We start from the raw sequence: 17,736 nt of genomic DNA, 5'->3' as shown, positions 1-17,736 counted from the left end.
ATCTATCTTGGACACTATCAAATAACTAAGCAGCACTTAAAAAGCCATGCACAGCAATCCACCGAGGAAGGATGCTAAACCCAGAGTTTTAGCCGTCATTTTGACAACAGCAGCACCGGCACTGGAAGTCGCGGCAGCGGAGGTCTCTGCAGCGGAAGACTCAGCGGCGGAGGTTTCACCTGCAGAAGATTCTTCAGTAGAGGAAGCACCTGATCTAGAGTGCCTTGCAGAAGAGGTCATATTCATGCTGACGACGGTCGAGGTGCTCATCTTGGCACTAGTCGAAGCAGCAACAGACTTTGCGTGAGAGGAGGAAACAACAGAAGAAGTAGCCGAAGCACTGTCGAGGTACGACTCGAAAACCATGGTAGTAGTGGAGTCGCTGCAAAGACTGTCGGCAGTTGCCGCAAGATCATCGAAGTCTGAGGTGCCGCATGCCTTAACAGCACAAGGACCGAACATATTCATGAAGTCGGAGCTACAATAGCAGGCAACAGTGGTGCAGCCATATGTCTTGATAGCAGATTGTGCGCAATCCTACGTTCGAGACGAGTCAGTACGATCAGCAATGATACTAGCTTGAACGAGATGAAATCATACCCAGGAGCATTCAGGAAGGTCTGAATAGCTAATGGCAGTTACTGCCGTTGAGGCCAAAAATGGGAGAACAATCAAGGAGATAGAGTATTTCATTTTTTATGGTGACGTTTTTAGTAAGGAGATTGGTGAACTGGATTTGACAGAGGATGGCAAACAGGTACCAGTGCTTTATATGTACTTTTTGGAAACTATCACTAGGTAGAGTTGTGGTCGAAACTAGACCTCCGTGGACCGGCGACGGCACTGCCGTGGCTGGATGAACACAAGAAGTTGAATTTTCGTTTGAATTAAGTGCTTCAATTTATGTCGCACGCATTTGTAGCTATGACTCGTCCTTTCCAAAAAAATAAAAAATGGGTAGAAATTTGAAACATTGTCTATTTGGAGCCGACTTGTTCACTTTCTTGACAGATTGTGTCGTAAATTTTGTAAATCAGTTCTCGGCAAACTGCGTCCGGAGCAATAGACAGGGAGAGCCCGCATGTCCAGCATTCTCGTATGCGGAGAACTAGATAGACGTGTTGGTTTTTCTAATCCCTCAGCCTCTAAGAAGTTTAGAGTGGGGGCTTAATCCGAAGATTTGTTTCTCCTTTAATGATTGAATGAGGATCAAGCGCAGTCTAGACTGTGCCGGAAAAGTCCTGAGAATAAAATCGGTCGACCTCGACATGACTGTCGAGGTTCGAAAAGCCCCCTCTCTCATGAAAGTATAAAATAGTTGATCTACGTTTTTCTACTGTACAGATCCAAATTAGCGTCACCACATGTCTCCACTTCACTCAATTCGGAAAGGGAAGAATAAGAGACATGCGGGCAAGAAATGAAGACAACAGCCAACGGTTTCTCCAATATTTTTGGAATTCTCTACGAGATAAGTTAGGAGTGGCTAGCTGCAGTTGTACGGGGGGAGGGAAGGGCCAAGAGAGAGTGTTGACGATCGATTTGAAAGATGTAATAAAGCTGCTGGCCAGACCGTCCAGCTCGTCTAGCTCTCGTAAATTTGCTTTTGCATAGATTTCGCACTGTAGAGCATCTACAAGATCGAGTGCGAGGCTGGAAAAAAGAATATTTACTTTCATAACGGGCAAGTAATGGTCAGTAAAACTTGGGTCCCCAACTCGGTGTAGTAAGCGATAGATGGCCATCTTAGCGCCGTATCCGCAATCTTAAATCATAATAAATCTAATCAGATGCATTTCTCTTTCTTGGCTGGTTTGCAGGGCTCAACGTAACCTACGACGGCCAAGAGGTCCTGGTTCCCGAGTCCAACAAGTCAAAGCAGTTCATTATTGCACGTTATGTTGCTGTACGGATTTCTTGGAGGTAAAGAACATGAAGTCGGTAATTGGCCCCACAGTGAGCTGTGCGCACTTGTTCGATATCCTTGCTTCAGACTCTAATGAAGCAAGAGCATGAGCATTTCCGGAAGTTATTACTCCCTTCCTTTAATTCCGACTTACGAACAGACAATTTTTAATATACAGGGCATTTAAGTTGCTGCCAAATGTCCGGTTACTTCGGGAGCCAAAGAAGGCTGCTGTAGCCATGGTTGTTTCGAGGGGGCTATCAAGGCAAAAGTCTTGATTAGACTTGGCTAGAAACAAAGTGCTAACCCCGCTTGAAGGAGGGAGCCGCTCGCAGACGGATTCTAGACTGCAGGTCTTTGCTAATAGATCCACTTCAAGCCTAGAAACCGCTCGTTCAAAGGCCCATCTAGACACGACCGATGCCTGCATACTTCGTTTTTCCGTGCTTCATTTTGTGTCGTTGCGGATCAGAGTGAACTTGGCTCGGCGCAGTGGCTTGTGGCGGCAGGGCATCCCACGGTAAGCAAAAGCTAACCTTAAGTTAGGAAGCAGATTAATCAGCTCGACACACGGCGGAGAAATATATAAAGGTCGCGCAAAGGAATGAATCCAACAAACTCTCTGAACATAATATGAACTACGATGTATTTAAGAGGCAGTACGACAATATCAGATGTTTCGTCTTCTACTCATGACTCTGTGTCCGAATTTGATGGAATATTCGTATATATTTGAGAATAATGTTACAAAACTCGAACAAAGGCGATATGTACTTGCATAGGAATACTCTAGATCTAAGTAGGATTTTCAGATGCCAAAATATAAACACAAATAGGACGTCACTGATCGGATAGTTGAAATTCCTGAGTCGGGGATTCGGTTATCGTAGCAGGGGAAAAAGCTTACATTTGAAGCTTGGTCTGGGAGAGATCAGGAATATCAATTTAAGAACCGATGGAACAGACACCTCATTATGTCGTGTTAGTTGTATTTTACTCTGGATATGTTGGTCTCTCATCGAGCGTTGTACAACTTGGTTTCGCGCGACCAGTTCAGAAAAGAAACCAGACATCGTCATGCTAACCTAAGACATTCTATCGTGGAAGACAGTAACAATTCTGAATTACCAATTAGCTGGGCTGCAGAATTGGTCTTAAAGGAATAATTAGCCGGTATAGTCAGGCGATACCAAATCTAAAGATACGAAATTGCCGTAGATAGAGGTCAAGGGTATTTGATTGGAGAAGGGTATACCAAACGGGCGAATTACAGAGAAGCAATTAGAAGTTGACCGGCTAGCTACGCGAGAGAGTAATTTGGCTGGAAGATTACTCCAGTTAAATAAGAGCTAGAAATGTCGTCCAACAAAAGAGCGTACGAATGAGGTAGATTTGGGCAGATTACAAAATGAGTTCCGAGCTAAAGGAGGTGAGGCGGGAAAGTAGCCGACTTCAGCTGTCGATATTTTAATCGAAAACCCCAAGCCAACAAAACCAGCTGCCTAACTATCTAATATCTGACTTGGAAGAAATTTAACTTATTAGCTTGAATTGCCTGTCCAACGCACGTTAACAGAACAAACGCGGCGACGTGTAGCGCGTCATAGACCTAAACAAACAATGTACACTCAAAGAACTTTCTTATAAATCGCAAGACGGCCAAACTTCTAGGACGACTAAGCAGCTCGCAATCTCTTTTTTCAAGAAAGTGTGAAATATATTTATCAAGCAGACTAGAAACTAGAAATTACTATCAAAATCACCTCGGATATAATTAAATAGGGAAATTGAACAAGAGCGCACGCGTGAGTGGGTAGCCGTAGTTTTAGCCCTAATCTTGATTCATTCCAGCGCTGCTCCTAACCTCGTCTCTTGTCCATAGCTGAAAACAAACTTCTCTTGTACCTTTTCTATTCCCTTCATCTTACTCATCTGCCGCGCTACTTTTGCAGTTCTTTTTGTACTTTTTGCTGAATTCTGTTGTGCAATTTCTCTTGAGTTCAGATTAGTAGTCCGCCTTTGCTTGCTTTCAGCCCGGCATCCACTCCCTACCGACGACATCGCCCGATCCCGTTGTTCGAATTTAATTTTCAACTTCTAGCCCTGCTACCTTACCTCGCGTTCTTTGTTTGATATCTATAATCAATATATACAACCATGGCCTCAGAGGTTTGTCTATCCTTTTCTGTTTTATGCTATTATCTCCGCGTCTTTTCATCGACGGCTGTTCCGGTTCCTGGACTCCTCCACCGATCATGTGTACTCTCTAGTAAGTTCACACGCCACTGCGATTCACTTTACGATCTGTGGTCATGAAATATCTTTGTACGTCAATTTTTTCCGCTCGGGTTTCTATTTTGCATGCTAGTATTTGATTGATGGATGGTCAAGTTCTTCTTTTTGAATTGTGCTTATAGGAGACCAGAAACGTCTTTGCTTCTGACGTGTTCTTTGGCTCTCTCCTATCTTTCTTTCGTTTTCAGCCTACATTCACATGCCGCGGACTCGACTTCACTGTCTTTCATCATCTATTTCTGATCACTGGAATCTATTACTTCAACTTTACTTACGTGTGCTCTGTCTTCTTTTCCTAAATCTTAGTGATTGATGTGTTTGCCATTGCGGCTTCGGCCACTTCCGCGAGAGATTGCTTTCAGCCGCGTAAAATGATCTTGATCAGGCGCACTTTCGGATCATTTCTCTAAGTCGTGATGTAATTTTAAAAGGATGTGAATGACTTCTAATTATATACGGAGTATTGCGGAACAGCCTCTTGGAGACCGAGGAGATTAGCAAGGGATTGAGGGATTATTTGACACTAGAATGCTTACTTATTATTAGAGAGAAACAAAGACTTTTCTTGCTCGACTTTGCGAGCAGGCAGAGAGATATGATGGTAAATAGTCTTGTTTATCTGATGGCAATGGCTGACAGTGTTTTAGAAATGGTCACCTACATGAAGGATGTTGCTAAGGTAATTTGGGGATGAATTGAAACAGTAGTTTGGAAGTGAGCTAACATTATCTAGCTTGGAACTGAACTGACTGTTGATGAGCGCAACTTGCTTTCTGTTGCTTATAAGAATGTTATTGGTACTCGTCGTGCCAGCTGGAGAATTATTTCTTCGATCGAGCAGAAAGAGGAGGCAAAAGGTTCTGAGAAGCACGTTACTCAGATCCGTGAGTACCGTTCAAAGATTGAGACCGAGCTGGAAGTTGTTTGCGGGGATGTTTTATCAGTTCTTGACCAGTACTTAATTCCACAAGCTGAGAGCGGGGAGTCGAAGGTGTTTTACTACAAGATGTGAGCTGTTCGGTTGGGCCTCCAATACTATGGCGAGCTAACATAGAATTAGGAAGGGAGACTACCATCGATACCTGGCTGAGTTTGCCACAGATGACAAGCGGAAAGACGCTGCTGCGGCTGCTCATGATGCTTACAAGACGGCGACAGACATTGCTCAGACTGATCTGACACCTACGCATCCTATTCGTCTAGGTCTTGCGTTGAACTTTTCTGTTTTCTATTACGAGATTCTCAACTCTCCTGATCGTGCTTGCCATCTCGCCAAGCAAGCATTCGATGATGCCATTGCCGAGCTCGATTCTTTGTCTGAGGAGAGTTACCGAGATTCTACATTGATTATGCAGCTTTTGAGAGACAATCTGACTTTGTGGACGTCCGATCTCGAGGAGACAGCGGCGCCTGCAGCTGAGGAGAAGCCCGCGGAGACAACGAAAGATGCCGAAGGTGACGAGGAAGTCAAGGAATAGAAAATATTATTATGGTTATTACTTTGCGCTTACTTTCGATCTTTATATTTTTTCGACCCTTTGTTGTTTGTAAGTAGGTAGAAGAGCGTAGTATTTTATATTTATCATATTACTATTATTCGTCTTGCCGTACTTCTATTTCTGTTCGTGCGTATTTGAATGCTCATTTATTCTCTCATCCATCATAAATTTTATTAGAGCAACTTGTAGTCATTTTATGATTCATCACTAATCATCCTTTTGCTTGCGCAGACTGAATAATAAGAAGGTTATGGCGTGCTAGCCGATCTAGAGAACTCAGAATTGACAGCAGCGAGAGCTAATTTTAGTTCAAGCATTATTGGAATTGTAAGAAAAAACTTGCTGCACGTGCTGAACTAGACTATAAAGAAGTTGAAAAGATTTATCGTCAAGTTCAATAATACTCAAATACAGTTTATCCTCAATCTAGAGTTTGGAAACAACTAATTGATATAACCAAGAAAAATAGTAACAATGATAATAATAATTACAAAATCACAGAGACGAGGAGAAGAAAAACAGAGACACATAAAATGGAACAAAGCCTTAAAATCCAACGGAAACCAACTGAATCAAGTAGATGTACAAACAAAATCACAACAGAGATTGAAATCATCAAACTACGATACCACCTGATTCTCGTTGTTCCAAGAAAGATACGAGTGATCGCCTAATTTACGAGGCTTTACGAGATGGCGAATTGTAAATAGCAGTCCTAGCACAAGACAAAGACCTCCGACGACTAAATATGCAATCCCGAGAAAGTTATTCCTGCCGCCCACAACAGAGCGAGTAGAAATCAAAAGTGATTTCGTGCCACCGTACACATCCGAAGGGAACCGCATGCCAATATCTATTTGATAAACACCAGCCTCCATCTTGTCATCGTCATTACGAAGCGCGAGTTTACTAAACGTCGGCAGGCCAGCTGTTCTAATCCAGTTCTGCAAAGACTCCCATTCGGAAATGTCCGGGAAGTTTTCTTCAGTATATCCATCCGGGTATGAGAGCTTCCAATTTGGTGGCGGAACAACATCGCTGTACTTATAGGCGGTCTTCTTGAATCGTTTGCGATCTCGGGACCAGGCAATACCAGTGCTCGTCATAGAATAAGTGCTATTACTATCGGAATTGTCGGTGATATCAGTCAAATCGCCCAGATAAGTAGGAGAAGTAAAAGTGTCGTTGAAATAAGAGTTTGCAATAAGCCCGCAGGGATAGTAAGGCTTGCCGTCGCTGTCCACGGTCAATGGCTTGCAAAGATCGTCACTCTTGAGGTTTGCAGCTGATTTTGCAATTCCATTGATCTGGTCCTCGTCAATCGATTGGACATATCGACGATGATTCTGATAGAAATTTGTCAGACGGTAATACAGGTAAATGGGCGCATTCAGATCGTTTTGGACTTTGAATCGGATCTGACAGAAGTTCCTCTGGCCTTCTAGGTTCTCAGACTCCGTGTACGCCTTCCAGACAGCTTCGGTCGTTTTCGCACTGTGGAAGCTTGCACTGACATATTTGCTAGGAATAGATTTGAAAGTGTTTGCATTGTCGTTACTCTCCGATAGACATTGTGTGTAGTCGATGGCGATTTCTTGCACACGCAAACTTGCGTACAGAAGGAGTGCGCCTATGGGTGCAAAAACAATTCCAATACAGAAGAACAGAGGCAATACTGTTTTAGGAGTAAGGATCGGTCTGCAAATTTAGTATGGTTCAGCAAAAACTAGACTTGTGGTGCACTTACTGCCATGCCTTCAGCCGCTGCTGCCTGAAGGCGGTATCTATTCAAAAGGTCAGCACAACAAAGGCTTCAGATGGCGAGAGCGAAAACGAGGCAAAACAGTAGATTATATAAGGAACATACTTGGAGGACGACGAGTCTTGGGTTTGCTCTCAGTCTTTTGTGGAGCAGTCTCGTTGATGCTGTCGCTATCATCCTCATTGTGTCGGAGGCGATTGATCAGTGCCATTGTGTACAACAAGAAGCAACAGTTGCCGCAAGAAGGAGCCGAAGGAAAACACAAAAATCAGACAGACAAACAAAAACGCAAACCTCTAAAATTGTAGATAGCCTGGGCCAACGATCAGAAAAAATCCAACAGCAATAGCCAGGTGAGCCGAACCGAATTGCACTGCCCTGAAGAAAGACAGTGAGAAAACGGCACAGTCCGCGTAGCTGGTTGACTCTACTGGGACGAAAGCGTATACTGCTACCGTCCAGCCCGCGCGTAATTACAGTTGATTTTGAAAATTCGAGTGAGCCGACACAATTTGCTAGACAAGTTCAATCGACCCTGGCTATTTGGCAAAAATTGACCCTCAGTCGACAATTTACTTAAAATTACCTATCTTCCTCTATCCTCAAAGCAAGGTCCTACTTACTCCTTCGGGACATTTCAGCAACTTGCCATCTACGCTGTCTACGTGTAACCAACCACCTTCCACATGAGGCCGCAGTTCTAATAGCCCCTTGCCGGCGTCATGCTGACCTGAGAAGAGGGTTTATTACGGCCACGATCCGAAGAATGCTGGCCTTGAAATTGCGCCATCACGTGTAACTAATGCTCGTGAGGGTCCCGTGTTGTTCGTGTATGAACGCTGGAGATCTGCTGCGGGAACGGGAGAAATAACGAGATTTGTCTGGGTCGGCATCTTGGGCATGTTGAAAATACTGATGCATTTTCATTGGTAGATATAGATTATTCTCATCGTTTTTGACTACGTTGCTGGTTTAGCATTTGTTTCTCTTGATTACTTGTGCCTGATGATCAAAAGAGTAGATATTCTGCGATTGTGCTACTTACCGAGTAACAGGCCCAGAACTGAATGCACTCGTATATGATCGACCTGATTTGTCGGGATCTGCTCCACCAAGACAATTATTTGACCGTGCTGGCCGCCTACTACAGCACTGTGCTTTCATAGCATTACTTAAATGTTCTCTTCCATACACGACTTAATTCAGTTGGACGTATATTAAAGAACTCGAAAGCACTTTCTAGAAAGTCAATTGCGTAACCTTATTGTCACATGTCCCAGATACGTCCAATGTAGTGCCAGGTGCCGACAGAACTGAGAGGTCACATGATGATTAGTAACAGAGCAGGGTCTATAAACTGGTAAGGCTGCGAGTCTGTTTCAGCGCCGAACACGGCATTGTGAGATTTTAGAATTGTATAACAACTCACTTGATCGACGGGCAGACGCACTCAACTTTGGTTATCTGTTTTGTATTAGTACATATCTTGATAAATTTATATGTCGAGTGGATCCTCTTCTCAGGCAGGACCGCCTTCGGGTCCACCGCCTCCTCAAGTTCCTGATGGTGCGTCACAGATCTGATAATTTCAGACTAAGCTTAAGTTTACTTGAAATGGTAGCTAATGCTTGTTTATAGGATGGCTTGCAAAATATGACAATAATTACAATGCGTGAGTGATTCTTTTTTGATTTATTTCAACTGGATTCGGAATTCGGAATTCGGAAACTGATTCTTGTCTAGCTACTACTACGTGAACTTGGCCAGTGGCAAGTCCCAGTGGGAACAGCCAGGTGGTGGAAACCAAGGCAATCCACCTTCGTATGCTCAGGCCAATGCAAATCCAAATGACAGAAATTATGGAGGAAATGGGTCCGGATACCAACAGCCCTATAACCAAGGTTATCAACAGGGCTATCCTCAGCAAGGTTATCAACAAGGTTATTCTCAGCAGGGCTATCCTCAGCAAGGTTATCCTCAGCAAGGCTATCCTCAACAAGGCTATTATCAACAACAACCTTCTCAACCTGTATATGTTCAACAGGCTGCACAGAAAAAGAGCCGACTAGGCACGACTGGTGCTGGACTGCTAGGTGCAGGTGCAGGTCTGCTAGGCGGTGTTATGCTCGCTGATGCTTTGACTCCTAGCCACTACGGCGGCGGTTTCGGCGGTGGTGGTTATGATGGTGGACCTGGTGGACCTGGCGGACCTGGAGGCTTTGACGGTGGGCCTGGTGGACCTGGAGGTTTTGATGATGGACCTGGTGGTTTCGATGGAGGCGGCGATTTTGGAGGCGGCGATTTTGGCGGCGGTGACTTTTAACTGACGGAATTAATTTATTGACCTCATAGTTATGCGGAAAGTTTTTTTAACGATACTATTTTGTGGTTTTGTTTCGATTTGTGGGATTTTGCCTTTCAAAGTCGCTGTATCCGTTGTTAATTTTTTGGAATGCTGTATTTGCTGCATTTGTATTTCTCGAGTCTAATTAGAATCGTATATTTTTGTATTTTTATATTGCATTGAATCGTTTCATAACTAGAATTAGGTATCGACTACACTTCTTCAGCTGTGAAGTCAACGCCAGCAATAGTAAAGATATTAAATCCCCGGTCGTGCTCCACCGGTATTCTATATATCGTTATAAGGAACCAGTGGCTTCTATCACCTGACTAGTAACATCTTTAAACTTTATTTGAAGCACTACTATAGCAGAACTGGAGTTGAACTTTTAGTTTCGTCTGTTAGGGCATTCTTGTGCAAGAGCACAGCTGCTCTGTAATAGAGTCCGTTGAAGCTAGTGAAAGCTGATTACAGGGTGTGTGAAATATTTGAGAGACTGTACTTTAACAATGAGATACCAGTGAGATCATGCCTTTGGTGAATACTTGGTCAAGGTATTGTTAAAGGCGTGAGCCCAGCATTTTGCTGAATAATGTAAAAGGAAGCTGCTTCTGCAATTCTGCTTGACAAGCATGCTGTGTGAAGTACACTTAATTGGAAATGTCGAACAGAAATGGTTTTCAGATAGTACGAAGATTTTCAGTGCTTGTCCTATGATTTGCCTTGCAGATCCATACGAATAGTACATCTCAACTTTTACTGCGAGCAATGATGATATGCCAAAGACAAAATTAATAGTTCATGCAATCTCCATGGACTGGCGCAAGATCGAAACGTCGTACAACCAGACGAATCTTGCACCACAGAACTCGATTCATTAATTCCAATCAGTCTTTCCCATCTGATGCTGCCTCAAAAATAGAAGGAATATGTCATGTATAGGCTATAGTTAGATTCTATAGATGTGTATAGTAATGTTCTGATGTGCTATTTTTTACTCCGATGACGTTTTCAAGAGCTCACAGTCGTGCGAGGTCTGTGACAAAGCAATAATTGAAGATTGACAATGTTACTATAAAAAAAATGTTCCCGCCCCTTGCTGGAAAGAGGTTACGTCTGCATACGATCGGATAATTTCAATTTAATGTACATCTCGCTCAACTACACTGAAGTGGCTTGATTTTGTTTGATAATGGAGAGAATCATTAAGTGAGCGCTCATTTCAGCTGTGATTTCCAGGAAAATTGCATAAAAGTCAGTTCCCACCTGCTCCAGCGATAAACGACCAAATGTAGTGGACTGCGCCCTCTTAGTTACCATTGTCGTGGTACAGCACAGTCTCAGTTTGAAAATAGGAAATTTATTGCCCATTATATCGCGTAGCAGAGATGATTCGCATAAGCTCCATGACCCTGAACATGAAACGTCTGATCGAGGTTTAGAACGCGATTCGTGTTGCAGAGCTCAGGAATAACAGATCTTACACATTGTTACATAGACTTCCCCGGAGTTTGTTTTCCGATTCTGCGCTATTCAAGTAACCGGAATTGGATATTCTTTGAGGCGCAGGTGCAGTCCTGGATCGCTCTATAGCTGACTTGAGATCAGTGGGTATACATACGACCACATCGAGCTCACTACGGCAGCCAACACAAAGGAATGGGAGAATCTATCAAAATTCCAAACATGCCGAACAATGGACACAAACCAGGTTTGAAGCACTAAAAATAACCAAACTGGTCCGTCTTGATCAGGGTGCAGACAAGGCGCGATGACCATTTTCGCGTAACAAAGGCTTAGCGGGAGATACCCTGACAGAACACAATACGAGCAACATGCATGCGACCGACACGACAGTGCTAGAGATGATTACACTAAGGCAAGCCGATGAATCGCTTAAGTAAAACACAACATAAGCTCAGAACTCCTACTGAAATTCTGAATAAAAGTTTTGAAGTCCTCAAACTCCTACAAATGACTAGTTCATCGACCAACATCGTACCAATAATGGTAGCTATCCAGCTCTATTCGCTGTTCTTGCAAACTGCAGAACAATCTTCGCAAGGAGCGCGAGAACTGTTCGAGTTCATCTTCAACGTCTGACAAAACTGACAAAATCTTCGTCGTATCCAAATAAGAGCGTAGGCTGTGCGCACATACACTCTCGCATTTTGTCAAGGTCGGAACTTAGGATGGAATAGTTCCTCCGAGCGGCCAGACCGAATGGTGTGGCGTAATGTGTGTCTCGCAATGTCTAAACACACCGCACTTTAGGTTTTGCGGTCCTCCCTTCTAGTTATTTATAGTTTTCACGCTGTTGAGGACGCCAGCTGGTGTGGGTTATCAGACTACAACTCCCAACATTTGTGGCTCATACTCCCTTGTCGTATTTCGCTTTCGTTGGAAACACAGTTAACCGACTGATGTCGTGCGGATTTATCTTTTTGGGCGACGACGACAGATCAACATCGTTGGTCCTATCGGAATAATATAGACGAAGAATTAGACATATATTTATATATATATATGTGTGGGTGCACTGCTCAAATAGAAAATTGAACCGTACTAAATCAGATTACTCAACTAGCAGTAACTCTGATGCCTGGATATTAGCTGACCTAGAATTTCCACCCATCATTTTGCCTACCATCTTCAAGTCGACATGCACACCACTACTTATCAGATCTATGGATACACTCCTAGTTTCAGCCCGAATCTGGCTGCTCTGGTCATATTTGCTGTTTTCTGGGTAGCTCATATGACTTTGAGTGTTGTCTACCGACAGGCCTGGATTGGTACGACGTTCAGTATAGCGTGTGGTCTTGAGACGGCTGGATATATCGGACGAGTTCTATCTTCCAAAGCTGACCCTATGGCGGATGCCTTCAACGACTATCTAGTCCAGATCATCTGTCTTACTATCGCCCCGGTCTTTTTCATGGCTGGCATTTACTTTATGTTTGCCCAGGTCACTTTGATCTATGGCCCCGCATTTTCCCGAGTTCGACCTTGGACTTACTCTCGAGTCTTCATTGTTCTCGATGTTGTCTGTCTTGTTCTGCAAGCTGCCGGCGGTGGTATTGCTGCTTCTGCGGACGGCGAAAAAGAAGCTCAGCACGGAACTAACATCATGGTTGGTGGTTTGGCTCTCCAAGTTGCTGTTACTACCATTTTCTTTATCCTCTGTGCTGACTTTGCTATTCTTGCTCGCAAGGCTACCAAAGCCCACTCAGCATCAGGTACTCCATTTCCTCCAGACATGTTCCCCGAAAAATTTGCCTACATTCGCGACCATAAATTCGTTTGGTATATTATATACGGCAATCTCCTCGCCGTTATTTTTGTGTATACCCGTTCGATATATCGTGTTGCCGAACTTTCCGAGGGTTGGTCTGGCTTTCTTATGAATCATGAAAATTACTTTCTTGTCCTGGATGCACTCATGGTCGGTCTTGGTGTGTTTTGCACCCTAGTTTTCTATTCCTCTATTATTGTTGGCCGGATACCAATCACGCGTGAGTTCAAGATCATTCAAGAACAATGTCTCGAGGTTAAAGCTAAGGGCGACGACCTCGATATGTCGTCCGAGCAGCCTTATGCCTACAAAGATGACCAGAAGATATCATCAGCAGATATTAATGCTTAGATTGTTACCATTTGAATGAGTTGTCCTGTTTTATTTTATGTTCGTGTGTTTTTGCTATTGGCAAGGTTAGATAGAACGCTCTTTATTTGATCATGTCAGCGAAGGCGGCACCGTGGAGCTATGCGGCCTTCGTCCTAAGGCTTGGCTTGAATTTATGATTTTTTAGATAAAGTTTAACCCATGAGCCCATTAAACCTAAACTTACAGTTCTACATGACTGTTAGTCTACATAACAACAAAGCTTTGGCGCAATCGCACTTATAACATGCTCCAAGTACCTTCCAATTCATGTCATTATCCAGTTAGATAATAATTCTTAAATATTTTCTAGAACAAACATATGTTAGCTTCACTTCCGAATCAGGATATAGGTCACGTGTCTATTTGGCTTATTTTTTAATGAAAATCTCGCCTACTTGCAATACAGAATTTGTCTATATTAAACCTCGGCATTTGTCACGCGTCGGACGCGCGTGGGTCATGTGATATAACTGGGCCAACGCGTTACTGTCGAGGTGACAATTATTGGGCTGATCATCTTATTGATTTGAAGTAAAAGCTAGATTACACGCTGATGTTTCTCTAAGGCCATGGACGATCAAATTATTGAGTTTTTAAACGCAACTCAGTCATCCAACCAGAATATCCGAATATCTGCAGAGCTTGAACTTCAGAATCAGTATGAATCTACCAATGGGAGTCAACTTGCAATTTCGCTACTAAGAGCTGCTGGTGAAGACAAGTATCCAGTGGCACTTCGGCAGTCGGCGCTGTTAATTTTGAAGCTCACTATATCTCGAAAATGGTCGCTTCAATTTAATAAGTTCATTGCACCTGCCGTTCCGGAATCGACGAAGGAAATTATTCGGCACGAGCTCTTACAGATTGTGCAATCGGACGAATATCGGCTGCGAGTCTTGGCCGCTAATCTTGTGTCCCGGATATCGGCCGTCGACTATCCAGATAACTGGCCTAATTTACTAGAAAGCTTGATGTTAATGTTGTCTGGTTCCAAGTCTTCGCAGTTGGAAGGCGCCCTCTTGATCTTGAAAGAATTATTTGATGACGACCTTTCTCTTGAACAATTTTCGGTTATTGCACCATCTGTGTTCGACAGACTTCATGCTTTAGCAGTTTCACCCGCAGTATGTTAATGCAGGTGATGATCGGTCTTCAATGCTAATGCTATGTTTAGATCGACACCGCAACAAGAGCAAAAGTAATAGAAGTCGTGCGCGCAGCTCTAAGCTTTTTCATGCAAATTGACTCGAACGTTGAAAATATGAATGCATTCATCGAGCACTCTATTCAGGTCTGGACATCAGTTCTAACACATCTCATGACCATTCCAGTCTCACCGCTATCAAATAACGATGGCTCCCAGCTTTTACGCTTGAACTCAATCAAGGTAGTTCATATTTTTTTATCCAGTTTTCCATTATCCTTCATATTAAGTTACATTAGACTATTCAACAGTTACAATCCGCATTTCCCAAATTGTCGGCTCCTGCTGTTAGCGAGGCGTTGTTCCCTGCGGTTTGGGCCGATCTAAAGAATTCTTCGACTACATATAACTTGACATTAACCAATAGGGAGTTCCTTGACGATATTTTGGATCCTGATGGCGTATTTCAATACGCAAAATGCATTCCTTTAGAAGAAATTGAATTTATCCGAAACTGTATCTCGATTCACAGTATCCTGGACCGATTAAAAGAACCGACCTCCTTACGAAATCTCCTGGGCTATCTAATAGATCTGTCACAAATCACTGTAGAGGATGTACGTTAAGTTTTGACGGAGTATTTGACATTTACTAATTTCGGGAAAGGAGGAGGATTATATTGAGGATCCAAACAGTTTCAATACCGAAGAAATGTCACTGTCCACCAAATTCACATGTCGAACAGCGGCGTCCGAGTTTCTGGTTGTAGGTTATTCCATATCTAGTGTTGAATTTGGTATTTACTTACTTCAGGAATTAAGTTCAAAATTTTGCGAACCTATTATCAACGATTTAGGACAATTTGTGATTTTGTATGGAGGAAAAAATGAGTATGCTGACTTCATCTGTGATGATCTTTAAAAACTAATCAATTTTTGTGCAGTGAGCGGCATCTAGAATCAGCCATGTTTTTATTAGAGTCTATATTGGTAGAAGATCAGTCGTACGGAATGCAACTTGCACAGCTTCCGACTGCGGAACAACTATTATCAACTATATATCTTGTCTTCGAAACAAGTAAGCCAACAAACATAAGTTTGATAACTGGATACTAATATTTTAGAAAATGAATTTCTTCGTGCTCGAGGACATATTTTAAGTGGTACATTTTGCAGAAATTTTATAAATTCCCCGTGCGTAGGACACGCGCTTGCCACGGAGCTTTTTGAGTCCACACTTCAGAGCTCATCTAAAGACTCGAGTTTCATCGTCCGCGCATGCTGTCTTTTGGCGGTTCAACGATTCTTGACCGTTATTCCTCGTACTCGGAATCTGCAGACGCAAGTCGCTATAGTTAATGGCGTGAATTCTCTTCTATCTGAAGGAGCAGACGAAACTCCTTCTTTAATGGTAGATTCGTTGTGCTCGGCCATAAAAATTGGTCCCGAGTTTGTTCTGTTGCCAGACTCGGAGATAGTACCGCTACTGTTTGCTTGCGCTGTTAAAGATCCATCCAATATCCAATTGACTACAGACGTCCTAGAAGCATTTGAATTGATCTCTGAGAATATTTCTCCCGAGCAGTATGTTTACTTTTGTAAACTTTCTCTTCCTCTGCTTCTCCAAGGTCTTAATGCGGAACCTACTGAAAGTGAACTTTCTTGCGTTGCAGTAAGACATGCCTTGTTTTGATTTCATATGTTCGCTAGCTGACCTCTTTTTAGCTGATCGTAGCTTTATTAGTGATCTTAGTAAAACACGCGTCTTCGCCTCTGCCGGAAGGTTTGGTACAAGTTGTGTTACCTAAAATTGCTCACATCATGATGTTTTCAGACGACAAGGAACTTCTGCAGGTATGTTTAGATCTATTGAACAATGTTTATTATCTAACACGATTTCAGAATGGTTCAGAGCTCGTAACTGAAGTAGTCAAGCATGATCCCGATCAACTACGGAATTGGAGCGATAACCAAACAAGGAGCGGCCTCCAAGTTGTTTTAGAGATCATGGCTCGATTACTAGATCCGCAAGTTAACGAGCAGTGTGCTATTTGTGTTGGTGATATCACGACCGCTGTTTTCGACAAGGTTTGAAATTTCATATACAAATTGGATAAGAGCTGACAGAAGTAGTTCGGAGACGAGCTTGCAGATTTACTTGACCAGGTCCTGTCGGCTACCGTCGTTCGACTCCGGACCGCGGAACACCCATTGCTGATTCAAAGTTTAATACTTTTCTTTGCTTATATAGCCAATTTAGAATCAACGAATATAGCAAATGTCTTAGCTGCGATTGAAATTCAAGCAATGACAGGTTTAGAAATAGTTTTGAAAGTCTGGTTGGAGAATTTTGAAGTGTTTAGAGGTCATCAGGAAATCCGGCTGAATATCTCCGCTCTGCAGAACATTTATTTTTTGCATGATGTTAGAGTCGAAAATATCTTGGTCCAAGGCGATCTGATTGATGACGATAAGTCCAATATCATTGTTACCAGGTCTCGAGCTCGAACACGTCCTTTGCGTTATACCTCAATTCCTGCTCATGTCAAGATCGTGAAATTATTTCTGAAAGAGCTTCGAGTAATTCCAACTGAAGAAGAATTCTATCGTCAAATACGGACACAAAGTATTTCTCAGAACACAGATCCGACTGGGATTTCTATAGTCAATACCGATGAATGGGAAGAACATTTCAACCCATCCGAAATCGGACTTACGGCTGATGGTACGTAGGACACACTCCTACAGTTTGTTTTATCTAACCTTCGCTGATAGAATTGAAAGCAGTGGGTCGTCATCAGAGTATAGCCAAGACAGAAGTCTTGGATGATAGTGATGACGATTTTGAAGATATTGATGATGACGATCTTAGTGATCATTTGTTATTTGATGGTAAAAGCCAAGATGAAATGGCGAACGTGAGTTACTTATACTATGCCGCAACTGCTTCTTGGAAAATACTAACAATCCATCAGAATATGGTTGTTGGCTTCTTCAAGCTGCTGTGGGAACGCGAACCACTCAATTTTCAAAGTATGGTGTCGTCGTTTTGTAGCGAATCTGATGTACAGCTCTTGCAACGGTGGCACGCGGAGATCGTTGCTGTGAAATAAATATCTC

At 42.9% G+C, this 17,736-nt stretch overlaps 6 protein-coding genes across 6 annotated transcripts; 4 read left to right on the top strand and 2 right to left on the bottom strand.

Annotated features, from left to right (window-relative positions):
* Nucleotides 1-36: 36 nt before the first annotated feature.
* On the bottom strand, nt 37-693 carry V1516DRAFT_683055 (uncharacterized protein; the record flags this gene model as incomplete). Its single annotated transcript, XM_066923489.1, has 2 exons — nt 37-537; nt 601-693. 2 exons carry the CDS (start codon nt 691-693, stop codon nt 37-39), a joined length of 594 nt encoding a protein of 197 aa, XP_066779741.1.
* A 3,100-nt stretch (nt 694-3,793) lies between these two features.
* On the top strand, nt 3,794-5,987 carry V1516DRAFT_667959 (14-3-3 domain-containing protein). The gene is made up of 5 exons (XM_066920927.1): nt 3,794-4,075; nt 4,748-4,802; nt 4,849-4,880; nt 4,935-5,209; nt 5,262-5,987. The coding sequence occupies exons 1-5, from the start codon at nt 4,064-4,066 to the stop codon at nt 5,677-5,679; spliced, it is 792 nt and encodes a 263-aa protein (XP_066779740.1). The 5' UTR covers nt 3,794-4,063; the 3' UTR covers nt 5,680-5,987.
* A 333-nt stretch (nt 5,988-6,320) lies between these two features.
* On the bottom strand, nt 6,321-7,673 carry V1516DRAFT_617764 (ligand-effect modulator 3 family; the record flags this gene model as incomplete). Its single annotated transcript, XM_066919377.1, has 3 exons — nt 6,321-7,398; nt 7,448-7,484; nt 7,568-7,673. The coding sequence occupies 3 exons, from the start codon at nt 7,671-7,673 to the stop codon at nt 6,321-6,323; spliced, it is 1,221 nt and encodes a 406-aa protein (XP_066779739.1).
* A 1,288-nt stretch (nt 7,674-8,961) lies between these two features.
* Nucleotides 8,962-9,785, top strand: V1516DRAFT_661634 (uncharacterized protein; the record flags this gene model as incomplete). The annotated part of the gene is made up of 3 exons (XM_066920378.1): nt 8,962-9,028; nt 9,101-9,134; nt 9,206-9,785. The coding sequence occupies 3 exons, from the start codon at nt 8,962-8,964 to the stop codon at nt 9,783-9,785; spliced, it is 681 nt and encodes a 226-aa protein (XP_066779738.1).
* Nucleotides 9,786-12,141: 2,356 nt separating this feature from the next.
* V1516DRAFT_667941 (RTA1 like protein-domain-containing protein) lies at nt 12,142-13,736 on the top strand. The gene has a single exon (XM_066920926.1). It carries the CDS (start codon nt 12,469-12,471, stop codon nt 13,450-13,452), a length of 984 nt encoding a protein of 327 aa, XP_066779737.1. The 5' UTR covers nt 12,142-12,468; the 3' UTR covers nt 13,453-13,736.
* A 306-nt stretch (nt 13,737-14,042) lies between these two features.
* On the top strand, nt 14,043-17,729 carry V1516DRAFT_661632 (armadillo-type protein; the record flags this gene model as incomplete). The annotated part of the gene is made up of 12 exons (XM_066920377.1): nt 14,043-14,597; nt 14,648-14,860; nt 14,917-15,234; nt 15,284-15,382; nt 15,431-15,507; nt 15,561-15,694; nt 15,741-16,288; nt 16,342-16,470; nt 16,519-16,704; nt 16,750-17,341; nt 17,392-17,534; nt 17,592-17,729. The coding sequence occupies 12 exons, from the start codon at nt 14,043-14,045 to the stop codon at nt 17,727-17,729; spliced, it is 3,132 nt and encodes a 1,043-aa protein (XP_066779736.1).
* Between the last annotated feature and the right edge of the window lie 7 nt (nt 17,730-17,736).

The sequence above is a fragment of the Lipomyces oligophaga genome, assembly GCF_038497815.1.
Source record: "Lipomyces oligophaga strain CBS 7107 unplaced genomic scaffold V1516scaffold_1, whole genome shotgun sequence".
Lineage (NCBI taxonomy): Eukaryota > Fungi > Ascomycota > Lipomycetes > Lipomycetales > Lipomycetaceae > Lipomyces > [Lipomyces] oligophaga.
The sequence above is the reverse complement of the archived record's forward strand: the minus strand, read 5'-3'. Positions and strand labels throughout refer to the sequence as shown.

What these genes read in the sequence shown, in the direction of transcription:
- V1516DRAFT_667959 (XM_066920927.1), top strand. An exon ending in ACATGAAGGATGTTGCTAAG is followed by an intron (nt 4,881 to 4,934) that starts GTAATTTGGGGA and finishes AACATTATCTAG; the next exon opens with CTTGGAACTGAACTGACTGT. An exon ending in AAGGTGTTTTACTACAAGAT is followed by an intron (nt 5,210 to 5,261) that starts GTGAGCTGTTCG and finishes ACATAGAATTAG; the next exon opens with GAAGGGAGACTACCATCGAT.
- V1516DRAFT_667941 (XM_066920926.1), top strand. Translation starts at nt 12,469, where the DNA reads ATGCACACCACTACTTATCAGATCTATGGATACACTCCTAGTTTCAGC.